General features: G+C 36.4%; 1 protein-coding gene across 4 annotated transcripts in view; it reads right to left on the reverse strand.

Annotated features, from left to right (window-relative positions):
- Window positions 1–19777, reverse strand: part of LOC132306078 (uncharacterized) — a 43753-nt gene extending 23976 nt beyond the window's left edge. Inside the window, exons 1-5 of one of the 4 annotated variants that reach the window (XM_059803282.1) lie at window positions 19429–19776; window positions 19168–19286; window positions 18638–18826; window positions 18459–18510; window positions 13379–13471 (exon numbers count right to left, since the gene is read on the reverse strand). In XM_059803282.1, coding sequence (XP_059659265.1) covers window positions 13394–13471; window positions 18459–18510; window positions 18638–18826; window positions 19168–19286; window positions 19429–19701 — 711 coding nt within the window. In that variant the 5' untranslated portion in view covers window positions 19702–19776 and the 3' untranslated portion in view covers window positions 13379–13393. Of the gene's footprint in view, window positions 1–13378; window positions 13472–18458; window positions 18511–18637; window positions 18827–19167; window positions 19287–19428 lie in introns of those variants that run through there. The other 3 variants (XM_059803283.1, XM_059803281.1, XM_059803280.1) reach the window with 3 other exon arrangements.
- Window positions 19778–20118: the final 341 nt, after the last annotated feature.

Below are 20118 nucleotides of genomic sequence, written 5' to 3' on the forward strand. Positions count from 1 at the left end.
GGATCAGCTCTTACAATAAGATGTATCGTATGAGCCAAGAAATAATGCCTCAATTTCTTAGAGGCAAAGACAAGTGTGAGGCATGTTTTTTCAATTGGAGGATAATTTCGCTCCGTTGGGGTGAGTCTGCGACTTAAGTAATACAATGCATTTTCTTTATGTTCTTCATTATTCTGAGCAAGTAGGGCACCCAACGATTCTTCTTGCGCAGTAATGTAAAGTATGAGCGGCTTTCCAGGTACAGGTGCTCCCAATATCGGAGAATTGTGAAGGTACTTTTTGATGCTATCAAAAGCATTTTGGCAAGATTGGTCCCAGCTGAATGGGGTGTCTTTCTTCATGAGTCGGTTAAAAGGCTGACAACGGCCAGCCAAATTTGAGATAAACCGACAAATGAACACAAGTTGACCTTGTAAACTTCGAAGCTCACACAAATTCTTTGGTGGTGACATCTTTTGAATGGCCTCAACTTTATTAGGATCAATCTCAATACCACGATGACGTACAACGTATCCCAGGAATTTTCCTGAAGTCACACCAAATGCACATTTAAGGGGATTCATCTTGAGCTGATATTTTTGGAGGCGATTAAAAACTGTACGTAGATCTTGTAAATGATTTCTTCGCTCTTTCGTCTTTACCACTAAGTCATCAACATAACATTCAACAATCTTGTGGAGTATGTCATCGAAGATCCTTTGCATGGCGCGCTGGTATGTTGCTCCCGCATTTTTGAGTCCGAAGGGCATAACTTTGTAGCAATATATGCCTTTAGGAGTGCGAAAGGCAGTTAGTTCCTCATCTTTTGGAGTCATTCTTATCTGATTGTACCCGGAGTAACAATCCATGAACGAGAGAGCTTCATGCCATGTGGTTTCATCTACAGTGAGCTCGGGGATGGGAAGAGGAAAATCATCTTTTGGGCATGCCTCATTCAAATCACGAAAGTCCACACAAATTCGAATCTGTCCATTTTTCTTCTTCACTGGAATAATGCTCGAAATCCATGTTGGATATTTGACCTCACGAATGAACCCTACTTTATGTCATCGAAGATCCTTTGCATGGCGTGCTGGTATGTTGCTCCCGCATTTTTGAGTCCGAAGGGCATAACTTTGTAGCAATATATACCTTTAGGAGTGCGAAAGGCAGTTAGTTCCTCATCTTTTGGAGTCATTCTTATCTGATTGTACCCGGAGTAACAATCCATGAACGAGAGAGCTTCATGCCATATGGTTGCATCTACAGTGAGCTCGGGGATGGGAAGAGGAAAATCATCTTTTGGGCATGCCTCATTCAAATCACGAAAGTCCACACAAATTTGAATCTGTCCATTTTTCTTCTTCACTGAAACAATGCTCGAAATCCATGTTGGATATTTGACCTCACGAATGAACCCTACTTCAATTAATTTGTTTTGTTCTTCCTCTATCCTCGGAACTAGCTCTGGACGGAAGAAACGTTGAAATTGCTTAATCAGACGTGTCCCATGTTTGACAGCGAGATTGTGCACTGCAATTTTAGGATCAAGACCTGGCATATCTTTGTATGTCCAAGCAAAGACATCCTTGTACTTAGACAATAATTGAAAGTAATCATTTTCTTCTGAGAAGCTTAGGAATGTACTAATGAAAACTGATCTGGGTTGATCATCAGTCCCTAAGTTGATTTCTTTGAGTTGATCAACGGTAGCTTGCCCCCCGTCTTCTAGTGTTGGTGGAGCTTTCTCGATGTCATCTGGTTGTTCAGCGTCAGGTTCCTCTTCAATAGTGATGTGGTATGAAGTAACACAAGATGATTCGCCAATGTCTTCCACTTCTTTTGCTTGATTAGTGAATACAATGGTTCTCCTTCTAACTTTTAATGTAACATCATTGGTGACATCTACCTTTGTCTTACATTTCATTCGCGAGGGCACTAGGCTCTGAACTTCACTATTGTTCCACCATGTTAATGCTTGTTTCCTCTGACTTCCCACTCTTGCTACTTTTTAGCGGTGCATCATTGATAGTACCAATTCGAGAAAATACTGACTTTCGAGGTTGAGGTTGTAGAGATTTTCTTCCTTGGTCATGAAAGCTCATTCTGTTAAAAACAGAGGCACGAGGTAAACTGTTGACATGAGAACTTGAAACATTTGATTCTTGGCTTGACAACTTGTTGAATACAGATATTCGATCACATGAAGCTCTAATACAGTCGAAGACCGATTTTTGATTTATAGTCTGTTAATCTTGTTCATCCATAACTTCTTCAAACCCAATGTAAAAAGTGTGTGAGTTCTTATCCTTTTTTGTGATGTGAATTCGAAGTGGCTCAGAAAGTACGAAACCGATACCAGACTTGGGTGGAATGATTTTATGCCCTTGATCTTTCAACTTCTTCCGTGTCTCATTGAGGCCATGCATTTTCTCACCGGTGACCTCTGAATTTAGTTTTCCAAGGTTTGCAGGATTTGTAAAATCATACCCCGACTTAGCCATGAGGTGGTATGCTTTAGGATCGAATCCTTCATCAGTCCTTTGTTTTAGAAGTGATCTATGATTGACCAGAGATTGAGAAAGACGCATGAACCCTTTTAACGGAAGCTTGGAAGGCGAAGACTTTTGAATCTTGGTGAGAGGAAGAGTTAACTCTCCTTTCAGCTTTTGCATATCTTCTTTCTCTTTGGTTTGTGACATTTTCAATTTAAATTCCTTGGTTTCAAGTATCTCAATGACAGGTGACTGCCCTTCTTGTCGTTGAGATTTTAGAACATACTTTAAAATAGGTTTCGTCCGATGTGCTTTTATCGAGACCCCTCTTGTTTTAGCCACCTTTACAATGTCTGTCACTGAAACATCTAATGGATCACTTAACGCTTCTTTTGTTTTTGTAGATTGAATCTCTTGTGTAGACGGATGGCTTAGGATGGGCACTTTTGAAGGTGTATCAGGATCGATATAGAACTTGGCATCGGCAAAATGAGATTCTGCTTTTGTAAATGGTTTATGGTCTGCCATAACCATTTGTACGCCATTCTTGTAGAATTTGAAGCACTGATGAAGAGTCGATGGAATGACACCATTACTATATATCCAAGGCCTTCCCAACAACAAATTATAGGACATCTTTGCATCAATAACATGGAATAAGGTTTCAGCTTGGAGCTCGCCAAGAATTAGTTTTGTTCGAATCATGCCAATAGCTCTCTGTCCTCCTTGGTTAAAACCTTGAATAATAAGATGGCTACGAGATAACTCGTCGACTGTGATGCCAAAATTTTTCATCGTAAATTTTGGCATGAGATTCACCGCTGATCCACCATCAACAAGAATTCAAGTAACTCTTTGTTCCTTTATGTAACCGGAAACGAAAAGAGGACAATTGTGCGGCTTTGAACCCAACTGAAGATCTTCGTCAGTGAAAATAATTGGTGCATAACATGAATCCAGAGTACCTCCAACTACTTCATCATCATCGGACTTTTCAATGACGGCAGCGTCCTTTGTATGATTCTCCACAGTCTGGGCTTCAGCTTGATCCTTGCTATTCTCACTATCAGGGCCCGTTTTAATTGAAACCATGTAAGCTGTCACAACTTCGTTATCTAGATATCCTTCTAGAAAGAACTCTTGCAAAGTAATAGGCTTCTGGATCCTTTGGCTTATAGAGGCGTGTTTGGTTAACTGTGTCTTCTTGACCCATTTTTTATGGCCAGACTGCTTATGGCGATATTGAAGTTTCTTCTTCCTTTGCCCCCTGTCAGAATAACTAGTCCGAAAAATGTCAGCTCGTTGCTTCCGTGGTTTCTTCCTTGTCACCAAAGTCCATCCTTCTTCATCATCTGGAGGAAAGACCCTTCCAAAGGTTGAAACGTCAAGTGCACTCCCTTTGCCAAGAGAGATGGGGATTGGTTCCAATGAGCCAAACTGGATGGTTGTGCAATACATCTCAGAAGTTGAAGGTTGAGAATGAGCACTTCCCACGATAGAGGTTGTCACAGTATCAGTAGTATGATTTGAAGTTACAACTTCAACCGTGTCCAACAAGATTTTTCCCTATTTTGCTAGATTCATCACCACCTCCTTGAAGATAAAACACTTCTCAATTGGATGACTGACAATACGGTGGTATTTGTAGTATTTTGGATCGTTGACACGTCCCATCTCTTGAGGGCGTTTGCATTCAGGGAGTTCTATAACTTTACTTTCGAGTAAACATTCCAAGATGCCACGGACATTGGAATCGGGGAAGGGGTATTCCTTTTTCTCTAACTCATTTAGCGTAGGACGCTGTCTTTCCCTCTCTTGAAACTGGCGAGGCTTTTTATCATCCTTCTTGTCATCTTTAACAAATATCTTGATTGGGGTGGTTGAGATAGCCATGGAATCTTTAACAACGGTCTTTGACGACTTATCGCCCTTCTTCCAATCTTTCTTATCCTTGCATGGTTCTATGGCCACGGGACTTTTGCCTTCATGGGATTTCATACTGATCTCCATGTTATGGGCACGTGTTGCTAATTCTTCAAATGTGCGAGGTTTTATACCTTGCAGAATATAAAGAAGGCCCCAATGTATTCCCTGCATACATATCTCCACAGCAGAGATTTCTGACAATCGGTCCTTGCAATCAAGACTGAGTGCTTTCCACCGATTAATGTAGTCGATTACAGGCTCATCCTTCCATTGCTTCGTGTTAGTTAACTCTATCATACTAACAGTACGACGAGTGCTATAGAACCTGTTCAAGAATTCTCGTTCCATTTGGTCCCAACTATCAATTGACTCTGACTTTAGGTCGGTGTACCACTCGAATGCGTTTCCTTTAAGGGAGCGGACAAACTGTTTAACTAGCAAGTCCCCCCCTGTCCCGGCATTGTTACAAGTCTTGACAAAATGGGCAATGTGTTGCTTGGGGTTACTTTTTCCGTCAAATTGCTGAATCTTCGGAGGTTGGTATCCTACATGCATCCTCATACTGTCGATTCTCCATGTATAGGGCTTTGAGTACATGAGAGTGCTCTGTGAGACGCCTCCATATTGGGCTCGGATTGTATTCGTTATCATAACTTGCAATTGTGCGACAGATAATGAAGAGACTGAAGAAGCATGACTAGTTTGACTAGCTGCCTGTTCTGTCATCGGCGTCTGGTTCTGATTAGCCACCTGTTCTGTGACCGGCATCTGTTTGGGGTCCTCCATGCGAGTACCTTGCGCGGTAGAATTAAGATTCTCCGTCGGTATTGCTGTGGAAGATATAGGATTCCCAGACGGTGGTGGTGTGAAAGTTGCACGATTCCCAGTTGGCGGTGGTGTGGAAGATGTAGGATGCCCAGATTGTACTGGTGATTCACCGAAGGTCTGAACTTCCAATTTGTTCATCAGCGTAGCGATTTGTAAGTCCTTCTCTTCAACAGTCTTTGTGAGGTTCTCAATGGCACGAGACATAGTTGCTAGTTGTTCCTCCATCGTGGCAGCTCCAGTCATCATAACAGCGACCACATTTGAGTATGATAGGCCTTGAGAGTCAACGTTTCTTGAAGTGATTGAATACTCCGAAGTCTGACGTGGTGACTCTGTGGGTGAACTAACACTAGAGCGAGCATCATGGATGGAATGAGGTGAATCTACTGGTGGCGGAATCTCCTCTGGAACAACGTCAGGGTTCTTGACATGTTGGGTTTTCACGTTTGCCGGCTTTGCAGGATTGGTTTTCACCAAGTCTTGCTGATGTTTGGATGAAGCCATCGCCTGGGACTTGCTACGTGTCACAAGGCCCGCCAAGGTACTTCCATTACTTGATTTGGCCTTCGTGCCACTTTTCATGATGGCTTTGGCGTCGACCTTTGTGGTAGCGATGTTCTTTTGAGCTTTTTTGTTTGTCAGAGTCTTAGGGGGAGCCATAGAATCTGATAGAGAAGAAACTTGTTGATAGGAGAAGAGATGAGAGGCAAAGGAGGTCCCACCAGGCGTGCCAGAAATTTGTACACACAAATTTTTTAAGTCTGCAATAAAAACAAAATATAGAGCAAATAATATAATTTTATTAATTTGGATAGATGGGGTACAATCCTCTGTAATATTCTTTACAAAAGAAAGAACTAGTCCTCTGATTAAATCTCCTTTTTTTTGTTAGCTGGTTGGATCCAAGGGCTGCACAGGCTTGATCTTGAATCACCGTGAAATTTGATGAAGAACAGCACGTCTTTGGCTGTGCTTGTTGTTGATCACCGTGGAATTTGATGAAGAACGGCACGATTTGATGTGCTTGGTGTTTTTCACTTTTGGGTTTGGATGTTGAGGATGAGAGTTTCTGTATTTATCTCTGGAATTCTAAATTTCTGAATTCTGAATTTGTGTACCCCTTCCTTCTTCCTTCTTCCTCCAGGCCTCTATTTATAGGCTTCTTGAATTAATAGGATGATGACACGTGTCATCTCCTAATAAGGATAAAATTATAACTAGGCCGGGCCGGTTATATTGTGATAATTATCCTTAAAAATAATTATTCCAAATATATTTTATTTAAGAATAATTATTCTTTTTATTTAACCATCTGGGCTAGGCTAATTAAATAATTTAAGTGGGCCAAATGTGGGCCAATTAAATAACTTAATTAAATATTAGGCCCATATTTAATGCTCCATTTATCCAAATCAAAGTCCACTAAAATTTTAGTGTCTACAAGCGCTGTTTCAATTTTCAATCGGGAGCTTCTATTCTAATTAGAGAGAAATGGAAACCAAGTTGTTCAGTTCATTAATTGGTCTATCCTCTTTGATTTTGGAGTTAAATCGATATATTATTCTCTAACTATCAGCGATGTATCCATTTCGTCCACTTACATATAAATTGCATCAATACTCACACAACAGGTTCCAAAAGCTTAATTAGTTTTAAGAGCGTAGCATTACTAATACTACTAGCCGCTCTAAGCAAAAAAAAAAAAATACTCACACAGCAGGGTCCACAAGCTTTGCATGAATACGTGAGGAGGAGATAAGCTATTTTATTCATTATGCTTATATGATAATATTTATATATTTTTCCTGCCGCTCCCTCATCTGTGTGTGCGCACGCGTTTGTGTTAATCAATTATTTATTTGGTAAATCCATATTGGTTTTTTAAAAAAGACCTTAATTACCCTCCCAAACTCTATTAAAAGAGAGGAAATATTGTTGGAAACGGAGGCATTAAAAATATAAACTTTGGATGAGAATTGGAATAGATTCCGCTAAAAAATTTTTGCGGATCTATAGACCAGCGTGTTCCTCTTCACAAGGAGATGAACGTGGTATATTTACTTTCTCAAATCCGTTTCCGGGTGAATGAAAAATTTGATCCAAAGTGAGGTGTTTGAAAAGCATAAATGGAAAAAATATTGAAACCAATTGAAGTTTAAATAAGTCAAGCTTGGGCTTGGGCTTGGGCCTAATTATAAAGTCCGGATTATTTCTTTTATTAAATGAAATTTTGGATTTGGCCTATTTTTGGACTTGACTTATTTAAATGGGTTTCACAAATGAGTGGGTTTTTTGGGTAGTTGATTTTTTGAATTAAAAAACTACTTTTTAGTTTTTTTAAAAGGTTACACCTTTTAAATTAAAAAATCACATTTTAGTTTTTCTAAAGGGTTACACCTTTTAAATTAAAAAACCACTTTTTAGTTTTTTTCAAAGGGTTACACAATTTTCAGAACCATCATAACCCATAGTTGCACCCACCCGAAAAAGCACCTTGCTACCTATAAATACCCCCCTTTGGATCATTTGCAAATCACACCAAAATTTAGAGAATTCTTCTCTTTTTTTGAATTTTCTTCTTCCTCTTTCTCTCTTTAGTCTGTGGATTCGAACCTTAGTATTTGGGTTCGAGCCTTAGTTAGTCACTCCGAGTCCGAGTTCGAGTCAGAGAGTACTACACCGAGCCAGTTCACATATTCCTTTGGTTTGCAGTGCCACTACCGAAGAAAGACAAGTCGTTGTATCTTGGGAGATAGACGTCACTGAGTCCGTTAGCACCATAACTAGGCGAATCTGTCTTAAGGACATAGAATCAAATTCTAACCTCGACTTTTAATCAGGTTCTTTTATTTTATATGTTTTATTTTATTATATTAAACTATATATTATAACAAATTATATATATATATATATATATATATATATATATACACACACACATTATATTTTTCAGATAATATTTAAATAAATAATACTATAGTATATAATATACTTAGACCTTATTTTGGACAACAATCTTAAGACAGACACTACTTATACTATTGTTTAATTATTTAAATATTGTTGTTATTTTATTTTTGTAAATTTGACTATGGTCTGTATATTTAATATATTTTAATCAGGCAAATGGCAAGTATGAGTACTACTATGCCTAATGTTCCCGTCAGTCATGGGGAGAAGCCTGAAAAATTCAATGGGGCGGAGTTTAAAAGGTGGCAACAGAAAAAGATGTTTTACCTTACAACTCTGAATCTAAGCAAGTATCTAACTGAGACTGCCCCAGTGCTAGACTTCAAAATGATAGACTCCAAGACAGTCATGAGCCAAGTGCAGGAGCTCCAGCTGATCCTACATGAGATACATACTGAGAAGATGACATTGAGTAAATCCTTTCAAGTAGCTTCAATTATTGAAAAGCTGCAACCTACTTGGAAAGATTTCAAAAATTACTTGAAGCATAAGCGCAAGGAAATGGGGCTCGAAGACCTGATTGTCAGGCTAAGAATTGAAGAAGATAACCGCACATCTGAAAAGAAAGCCGAGAATTCTTCAATGGTGTCAAAGGCAAATGTAGTGGAAGCTGGACAGAAGAATAAGAGGAAGTAGTCTGGCGAAGGTCCCAGCCAAGGAAACTACAAGAAGTTCAATGGGAAGTGCTTTATATGAGGCAAGCTAGGACACCGAGCTAAAGACTGTCGTAGCCGCAAAGCACAACATAACCCCAAGAAAAAGACCACTGAGGTGCATATTGCTGAGGAAGATAAGTTGATAGAAAATGTGTCAGAGCTAAATCTTTCAGCTGTGGTTTCTGAAATCAACTTGGTGAGCAACAATAGAGAATGATGGTTGGACACAGGAGCTACTCGTCATGTTTGCTCTGAAAAGAGGATGTTCACTACTTATGAAGCTATAGATAATGAAGAACAACTCTACATGGGAACTCTTCTACTGCAAAGGTTGAAGGAAAGGAAAGATCAAGCTACTAATGACCTCAGGGAAAGAGCTCACTCTTAATAATGTGCTGCATGTACCAGACATCAACAAGAACTTGGTCTCTAGGTCACTTCTAAGCAATAATGGGTTCAAGCTGGTCTTTATATTTGACAAGTTTGTGCTGACCAAGAATTGGGTGTATGTGGGCAAAGGGTATCTAAGTAATGGACTTTTCAAGTTCAATGTAATGACTGTTGTACCCAAAGCTATTAATAATAATAATAAAGCTAATGCTTCTTCTGCTTATATGATTGAGTCATCTGATGTGTGGTATGGTAGGTTAGGACATGTTAATTATGATACGATTCGTATATTAATTAACATATGTCTATACCTAAATTTAGTATTGATTTAAATAAAAAATGTCAAACATGTGTAGAAGCAAAATTGACTAGAACCTCATTTCACTCTATAGAGCGAAGTACTGAACCTCTAGCATTAATTCACAGTGATATCTGTGACTTTAAATCTGTGCCAACTAGAGGTGGGAAAAAGTATTTTATTACTTTTATTGATAATTGCACAAGATATTGCTATGTATACTTGTTAAGAAGTAAAGATGAAGCCTTGGAAATGTTTAAACATTACAATAATGAGGTTGAGAATCAACTTGGTAAAAAGATAAATGTGTTTAGAAGTGATAGAGGTGGTGAATACGAAGTACCATTCGCTGACATTTGCTCAGAACATGGTATTATTCACCAAACTACCACTCCTTATTCACCGCAACAGAACGGTGTTGCTGAACGCAAAAACCGTACCTTAAAAGAAATGATGAATGCTATATTGATAAGTTTTGGTTTAACCCAGAATTTGTGGGGGGAAGCTTTGCTTTCTGCTAATTATGTTCTCAACAAAATACCTCAAAAGAAAACAAATGTGACATCTTATGAATTATGGAAAGGTCAAAAACGTTCCTATAAATTTTTAAAAGTGTGGGGGTGTCTAGCTAAGGTTGCGGTTCCCACTCCTAAGAAAATTAAGATAGGACCAAAAAATTTTGATGGTAGTTTCATAGGTTATGCACAAAATAGTAGTGCATATCGTTTCCTTGTGCATAAATCAGACATTCCTGACATCCATGTCAATACAATTATTGAGTCAAGGAATACTTGTTTCTTTGAGGATATATTTACGTATAAAAATCCTATTAAAAGAAATCATGATATTGCTAATAGTAATATACAAGAGAATATAGACCAAGAGTCTATAGATGATGAAAATAAGGAAGAACCTAGACGTAGCAAAAGAGATAGAACGTCTAAGTCATTTGGTCCTGATTTTCTGACATATATATTGGAGAATGAGCCACAAAGCTATAAGGAAGCTATGTCTTCTCCTGAAGCTCCTTTATGGAAAGAAGCCATAAATAGTGAAATTGAATCTATCATACAAAATCATACTTGGGAGCTGGTGGATCTTCCTCCTGGTATTAAACCTTTAGGGTATAAGTGGATTTTCAAGAGGAAGATGAAGCCTGATGATTCAATTGATAAATATAAAGCCCGTCTTGTTGCTAAGGGATATAGGCAAAAGGAAGGCTTGGATTATTTTGATACATATTCACCAGTCATAAGAATAACATCCATTAGATTGTTACTAGCTATTGCAGCATTGCAAAATTTAGAAATATATCAAATGGATGTTAAGACTGTCTTCTTGAATGGTGAATTAGAAGAGGAAATCTATATGGAACAACCTGAAGGTTTTATAATTCCAGGAAAAGAAAAGAAGGTGTACAAGCTTATAAAATCCTTATATGGATTGAAACAAGCACCTAAACAATGGCATAAAAAATTTGACAAAGTGATGTTGTCAAATGGTTTTAAAATTAATTAGTGTGATAAATGTGTTTATGTGAAAAACACTCAAATTGGATATGTCATTGTGTGCCTATATGTAAATGATATGCTAATAATGGGTAGTAATGATGTTATAATCAAAACTACTAAAAAGATGTTGACAAAAAATTTTGATATGAAAGATTTAGGCATAGCTGATGTCATACTAGGAATCAAGATTTCTAAAACATCAGATGGTCTAGTATTATCTCAATCTCATTATATTAAGAAAATATTAGAAAAGTTTAATAAGGAAGATAGTAGTCTTGTAAAGACTCCTGTTGATGTAAATCTTCATTTATTGAAAAATACGGATCCTAGCATATCACAACTTGAGTATTCTCGCATTATAGGAAACTTAATGTATTTGATGAATTGTACATGACCAGACATAACATACTCAGTTAATAAATTGAGTAGATATACAAGTAATCCAGGAAAGAACCATTGGACTGCAATAATCAGTTTATAAGGTATTTAAGATATACCATAAGTTATGGATTACATTATTCTAGATATCCAACAGTACTTGAAGGATACAGTGATGCTAATTGGATATCAGATACAAAAGATTCTAAATCCACAAGTGGCTACGTCTTTACTATTGGAGGAGGTGCCATATCTTGGAAATCTTCAAAACAAACTTGTATTGCCAGATCCACTATGGAATCTGAATTTATTGCTTTGGATAAAGCTGGTGAAGAAGCTGAGTGGCTTCGTAATTTCTTAGAAGATATTCCAAATTGGCCTGAACCTGTGCCCGCTATATGCATACATTGCGATAGTCAATCAGCAATTGGAAAGGCACAAAGTAATATGTATAACGGTAAGTCTCGACATATACGTCGACGACATAATACCGTTAGACAATTGCTCTCAAGTGGGATAATCTCAATAGATTATATCAGGTCAAAAGATAATTTAGCGGATCCGTTTACAAAAGGTTTGACAAGAGAGCAAGTGTATAGTTCATCGAGGGGAATGGGATTAAAGCCGAAAGAATGAGTCATCTTAATAGAAACCCAACTTAGTTGACTGGAGATTCCAAGATCTAGGTTCAAATGGACAATAGAAATTCTGAATGGCTCACCAAAAGCACTGGGAGGATTTAATCTTCTACCCATTTCTATGATGAGACAGTGCTACCTACAGCGTTGAGTAGGGTAAGCTATGCTTGTAATGACTCTTATACCTTGAAAATTCAAGTGGGATATAGTAGGATATTCTTAATAAGAAGTCACCCATATGAGTGTGAAGTGGGGCCGCTTCTATGAGAACTTCTAAGGCTAAGTTTTCTAAAAGTGCTCATGAAATACCAGGAGTTGTTCAGGGCCATATGAACACAACCGTGAGAACCGACTTTGTATGCGAAGGAACTGTGTTTGCTATTGTCTTGGTTTACATCAACGGCTGAACAATTCAAGACATCATGTTCACTTGTTAGCCAGTAAATCTGACAATAATACACTAGGGAAGGTTCAAGGCCAAAAACTACCTATCCCGATGCATTTACTTTCTAATAGTACTCTCTCTAGTGTCTGTATCTTCTTCATTTGTAATATGCGCAAATTTCCATTCATGTGGGGGATTGTTGGAAATGGAGGAATTAAAAATATAAACTTTGGATGAGAATTGGAATAGATTCTGTTAAGAATTTTTTGCGAATCTATAGACCAGCGCGTTCCTATTCGCAAGGAGATGAACATTGTATATTTACTTTCTCAAATCCGTTTCCGGGTGAATGAGAAATTAGATCCAAAGTGAAGTATTTGAAAAGCGTAAATAGAAAAAATGTTGAAACCAATTGAAGTTTAAATAAGTCAAGCTTGGGCTTGGATTTGGGTTTGGGCTTGGGCCTAATTATAAAGTCCGGATTATTCTTTTTATTAAATGGAATTTTGGATTGGGCCTATTTTTGGGCTGGGCTTATTTAAATGGGGGTCACAAATGGGTGGGTTTTTTGGGTGGTTGGTTTTTTGAATTAAAAAACTACTTTTTAGTTTTTCTAAAGGTTACACCTTTTAAATTAAAAAACCATATTTTAATTTTTCTAAAGGATTACACCTTTTAAATTAAAAAACCACTTTTTAGTTTTTTTCAAAGGGTTACACCTTTTTCCGAACCATCATAACCCATGGTTGCACCCACCCGAAAAGGCACCTTGCAACCTATAAATACCCCCATTTGGATCATTTGCAAATCACACCAAAATTCAAAGAATTCTTCTCTTCTTCTGAATTTTCTTCTTCCTCTTTCTCTCTTTAGTCTGTGGGTTCGAACCTTAGTATTTGGGGTCGAGCCTTAGTCAGTCACTCCGAGTCTGAGTTCGAGTCAGAGAGTACTACATCGAGCCGGTTCGCCTATTCCTTTAGTTTGCAGTGCTACTACCGAAGGAAGACAAGTCGTATCCTGGGAAATAGACGCTACTGAGTCCGTTAGCACCATAGCGGGGCGAATCTGTCTTAAGGACATAGAATCAAATTCTAGCCTCGACTTTTAATCAGGTTCTTTTATTTTATAGGTTTTATTTTATTATATTAAACTATATATTATAACAAATTATATATATATATATATATATATATATATATATATATATATATAGATTATTATAATAATTATATATATACATTATATTTTTCAGATAATATTTAAATAAATACTACTATAGTATATAGTATACTTAGACCATATTTTGGACAACAAATATCACTAAAATTAAAAATGTATATTAAAAGGATCTTTTAAATAGATGAAATATTAAGATTTTTGTTAAAATTTCTTGCAAACATTTCTAAATTTCCTTTGGCAATGTGAGTAGAAATCAATAATCTTTTAAATGCAGAATGTTGGAACTTCTATTATGTGGCCTTAGTGACCACAATGAAGTTGTCTTTCTATTATTCTTAGGGATTTGAAGCTCTGTAATGTGGGCTTAGCAACCACAGTTTCTGCCTTTCTGTAATGTTTGTGTAGTCTTCTAAACCACCAATTGAGTACAATTGAATGCAAAGAGAAAAGTACAAGAAGATATTCTAACTTATAGATATATCGTGGGACAGATTGGTGGGTTTTTAGTAGTTTGAATGGTAAAACTTTGTCTAAAAAACAAAAATCTAAACTGTCTTTGACTTGATGTTGAGAAATAAGACCTAGAGATACGTTAAAATTAAAATAAAAATTACTATTATTTTTATTATTATTTTCTTGGCTTATTAATTTACTTATGGGTTTTATTTTGTTTTTGGCTGTTGCATAGGAGGATCATGTGCTCGTTATTCCTAAGGATATTAAAAAGAAGCCTATGGTTGCAATTGTTAAGGTGATTCTCTCTCTTATACTTGTGTGTAAATTCTTGGTAATTGTGCTAAACTCTTGTTGACATTTTGGCTCCCACATTGTAAATACATCTCATGTTGAGATGGAATTGCAGTCCAACTTTAGTGGGAGGTTAGGCTTAGTGTTGGACCACAAGGCAAGTTCCTTGAGCACAAGGTTCATGTCTATTTAATGTTTTAATCATCAATTTGTGAAAATTTGGGAACTGTTATAACTGTTAGAAAGGAATGGACAGATATTTCATCCAGTAGACGCGGAATTGATCACATAGAAACAAAACATAAACCATATTGAGGAATGATGCCCAGAAGGTTTAGATGTTTAGTAAACAAACTCCATCTTAGTATCTCAATCTATTTTGAGACTAATATTTGAGAAACCACATTAGTTCTCATTGATTATTTTTGTCCTTTGATGCTTTGCATTTTATTGAATTACATCTGAGCATTACTTCTTGCTAGTTATTATTGAAAAAATAATGTGCTTTGAAAACTCAGTGTATCTTTGGGAATATATGCTGTGTATCTTTTGATTGTCTTTTTGAGTCTTAAGGAAGTGGATTTTGAACTGTGCCAACGACCTAACTTTGTGATTATTGACGGGTCAAAGTAAAAGTATGAGATTCCTAAGAAAAACCTTCAAATTCAGATCTCTACTTTATTGACTGCTTTCCAAAGTGTCAAAAGGGCTGAAAGATAGTGAAGAGTGAAGACTGCCATGGCTCACTAGCTGTAGTATTGGTATCACTTGGGATTGAATTTCGCAGCTTTGAGCGCATACTAGAGAACCTGCTACAGATGATCGATAAGTTAGAAGGACTATTTGAAGGATCTTGAACCCCTCTTCTTTTTGCATTTTTCTCCAGAATTTTAGAGCCAGCAAACAGTAATGGAACTCACAACCCCAATCTCTTTTTAGGCTTTTCAATAGGGAGAGTTTGTTAAGTTTACATAGGCTGAAACTGGCCAACTGATTAAACAAGAAAAGAAGGGTCCAGAGGTTGCATCAATACAGCTATATCCTGAGGGGAATTTAACAGTGGGAAGATAAAGTTAGTTTCAATAAATAACTGTTGGATTTAAAGCCACAAGCATCGATAAGCTTGCATGATCATAATTCTTGTCATACTTTATTTTATTAAAAACCTCCTTTTATATTCAGGACTCAAAACACTAGGTAACATAAAACCTATTTGGGACTTATTTGATGCATAATTGTTGCTTGTATTCATTCAAATAATAATTGTTGGTTTCTAATACGTTAAATGTTTTATTTCAAGTTTTATGTAGAGTAAGATGATACTTGGTACATAACAAAGATAGTAAATGGGTGAAACTCATTGTTAGTTGGCTAGATCTTTATTTTTCTTGAAAAATGGTATTAGTTGGGCTGTCCATGTTGTACTTGTTGATTGATAATGCCAATTTTGTTTTCTGGTTTTCAGTTTGAGCGGATGCCGACACATGGTTTGAACGGCAGCAACAAGAGGAGGAAATGCAATGTCTTCAGGCAGAGAACGGGGCTGCAATGCAGGAGGCAGAGGAGCTGCACAGAAAGAAAATGGCCCAGGAAAGAGAAGGGGAAAAGGAAGAAGAAACAGAGACCAAGGATGACCCCATGGCAAAGGCTGAAGCAGAGGTTTTGAATGAGAATAGTTAGTTCCTGTTCAAATGGTCTCTTCTATCAAATTCTTTCTCTGTTCAAATGGTTTGTTCTATCAAATTCATATGCTGATTTCCCAATTTGACTTCCTTCACTGGGATACAATATGATTGATTACAACCACGGAATATGAGACGGTTACAATTTGATGCAAATCCTAAGGATTTATTTGGTTAGTAAATTTGGTTTACGAATGGATTGATCTTGATTATAAGAATTTATTTATTTATTTTAAATTTGCTTCATTTTTTGTGCACTATATGTTTTTCATATATGGCATGCATGCAGCAAATATAATTACTGTCATGCCTATCGCGACATAGGTAATGACAACAAATACAAATGTTGCCTAGAAATGCTACCATGTAGCTATGGCAACACTTTTTTTACTTTTAACAACAAATAAAATTGCTGTTAGAGAACATAGTTGTTCTAGTGATTAAAAACATACCAATGAACACATTTCAAATAAAAGAAACAAAACCATTATTGCCCATTTTTATGTGACTAATAAAATATATATAAAAAAAAAACACTTTATGAGAACATTATTCACTGTTAAAATGACTTTTCAAATAAAAGAAACATATAGCTCCATTGGGGTCTGCAAGAACTCAGAAGAAAGAGTGCAAATAACAAATCTTTTTCTAAGCCTTTATTCAAACGGTTAATGGGTTAAGCAGCGATGAAATAATTGGGGAAGATAAAACAAAAAGTGAAACAAAGGATGAACTAACATTAAGATATTGTGAATAACTGGTTGACCATAAGCAGGAAAAATCAGAGAAAAAACACAGGAAACTGACTATGGATACCATATGAGATATTGCAAGAAGTCAGTGGATCAGAAAGGAAAAAATCTAAAAAATACACACACATATAGTACAGTACACGTGGAGTGATGAACTGTACGAAATCAAAGGATCAGATTATATAACAAAAAGAATACTATAAAACATGAAAATATAAATGTGAAAGGTAAAAAATAAAAAATGTAAAAGGCACAAAAAAAAAAAAAAAAAGAAAAAAAAACGGAATCGAGATCTCATCAACACGAAGGCCAAAAACAAAAAAACAAAACAAAGCAGACCCATGGACTATCTAAACTGCAAGAACCCATATCACTGCAAATACAACAACATATAAAAGGTGAAATGTATGTTTTCGTGATGTGGACTGGAGTCAGTGTTTGGGTAGACGAATAAAAGGTGTTTGGTTCAACAGCCAGGGTAGCCAGAGTTGCAGAAATGGTGTTTGATTGTATATGGGAAAATGACCAAAAAAATGGTAGATTCATTCACTCATTTGGTATTGTCAGTTGACAATGTGTCCCAGAGCCCGCCCTGATATTGACAAAATCTTGAGAGGAACTTAGATGTGAGGCCTTTTATACACAAGGTTTCTTTATAAGAGTGAAATTTTTATTAAAATGAGAAGATAAGCACATAAAATATATTAATGTTGAAAAAAAAAAAAAAAAAACAAACACAATTTATCAATTTCTCTCAAATTCTACATATGCCATCTCTCATAATAAAGTTAAAAAAGTACATTTTTTTTAACAAATGCTTAGTTCAATCCCTATGAGATAGATGAGCTAAAGAGTTAGAATGATATCATGTTAATTTAAACTCCAAAAAGATTTTCAAGTTTTCGAATGTATCAAATTTAGAACTTTCAACCCATTCTAAATTCTTGAAAAAAATGTAGAATTTTGCCTTATGGGAGTTCTTATCAACTTCAAATGACTTCAAACTTAGACCCAAACATTTCCCCTTTATATCAAATCAATTATATAAGTAATACATAACTAACTTATATTTATTCAAATTTCATCCAAAAATATATTATCTACCCCAAGGACTGCATTTAATTTCAAAGTAATTGCTATCATACATAGATATTAACACATAAAATTAGTAAAGGACCGCATTTAATTTCAGAGTTAATTACTGAAATACACACTAATATACACATAAAGTAGTAAGGCCATATTCAATTTCGAATTTAATCACTAAGTTTTTAAGGGCCCAAGTTTGAATGGGCTAACGAGAGTGTGAATTTGTGTAATTGAACTTTAAGTTTTTATTTTATTTTATTTTATTTTGCCTATGGCTCTTGGGAAGGGGCCTAATATATATATATATATATATATATATTTGGGGTCTATCACTCATGGGATTGAAAATTTGAGGCCCTCTAAATGGCATTTAGAGGCCTAGGCGACCGCCTTGGTCGCCTTGGACCAAGGCTGGCCCTATGTTCGACAAGGGGTCGGAATTTTCACAGATGGGGGCATTTTGAAATATTGACAAACCATAGGAGGTGTAAATGAATTTAACCCTAATAATAATAATAATAATAATGATTCATGCAGTCATTATGAATTAATTACCTGGCCAAAGATTTCAATATTTGCTTGGGGATAACACCAGAGATGAAACAACCTGAATGAATGACATATGAACATTAGAAATATATATATATATATATATATATATATATATATATATCTCAATTAAGAGCTGTAGTAGTTTTTAAGATTCCATTAAGAAAGAATAAAAACAGACTTACTTCATTATAGGAATCTCAGCAAATGGGCAAGCAAGGCCTACAAAGCAAGCCAAGGCAAACCCTAGCCTGGTCCTATCCAGTAACAACCACATCAATTCAGCCCCTGCAAATAATATGCATGCTTCAATGTTGTCTGCGACTCCAGCTTTGTACAATTCAGCACTCACTTCGATAAATACTATCAATGCTCTGAATAATTCAAAGGATAACATAATATAAGATGTTAGAAGTCAATTTTACACCCCCATCACTAATCATTTAAAATGATTAATGTTCATTCAAGTTCAGTGTTTCCCTGCTTATAGAATAGAGTAAGCGATAGGTTTTGAACCCAAGGGTTCTCCTATTGCGAGATTTGGGGAGGGTCAGAAGTAAAGGATCTTAGTTCTCTGTTTATAAAACTCATGACCTCTGTCCATGTCACAATGAAGCAACTTTACCAATGCGCCAAAGGGATCCACCCTCTAGAATAGCATAAAGAACCACCCCAAATAATTGACAAAAATGGATTGTTGAGTTGAGATACTCACACAAGTGAGAGAGTGGTTTTCTCTAGGTTCCCCTCTGGAACATTGGAGGGAAACTTTTCATCCAAAAACAGTTGCAGCAACCCAACAGTGCAGTAGAACAATCCAAGTAAAGGAGGAACCTACCAAATGAAACACTGCTTTTAGTTTTCGAGAGCTACTTGAAATTAACTGAACTTATCATCTATAACATAATAAAAAGTAGCAAGCAGACCACATGCACAAGAAGGCAAGTTAGAAAAGAGTGTTTACAGTAATACCCACCCAGATGTTTGTGTGAAGCGGACCGATTTCGATCGACCCGTTTTGGTATAACACAAGATTTACCCTGGAATGAATTCCATCAATTAGGGGACCCAACAAGAAACCTGATCCGAAAAGGGAGAGAAAGAGGGTTGGCCGCAAAGTGTTTCTCAGACTTGTTTTGCTTTGTTTTCTCATACAGCAAAATGTTTTAGGTACAGAGTGATTTGGACTTGTATGGTGAGGAAATTTGGGAAGAAATCCACAGGAGTTGAAAGCAGTGAGGGTGTGCATTTTTTCCCCCACACATTTGGGAATCTAAACACCCCAAATTCATATACTCCGTCGTATCATCTTTGTATATAACTAGTTTCATGGGAGAGATGGAGAACAATTATTATTATTATTATTATTTTCCTCCTCAATTCTGGACCACAAAATTGCATATGAATCATCAGAATTGGTGGCCGTTGTTATATATCCCCAGTTTCACCTGCTAGTTACTCACAGTGAAAATGGTGGGCGTTTGGGGCCAATAATTGAAAGAACTGCAGACAGATACAATATCAGTGTAAATTTTTATTTTTATTTTTATTTTTTTATTTTTTTTATTTTCAGTAATGTTCCAGTTGGTTAATGACAAAGATTAGTCTGCAACAATCCAAAACGATAACGTTTTCTCTTAACACCGGTGTGGTGCCTGCCAAACAA

Source organism: Cornus florida, unplaced genomic scaffold, assembly GCF_030987335.1.
Source record: "Cornus florida cultivar Cherokee Brave unplaced genomic scaffold, ASM3098733v1 CherokeeBrave_3.0.0_Hap2_Chr05, whole genome shotgun sequence".
Classification (NCBI taxonomy): Eukaryota; Viridiplantae; Streptophyta; class Magnoliopsida; order Cornales; family Cornaceae; genus Cornus; species Cornus florida.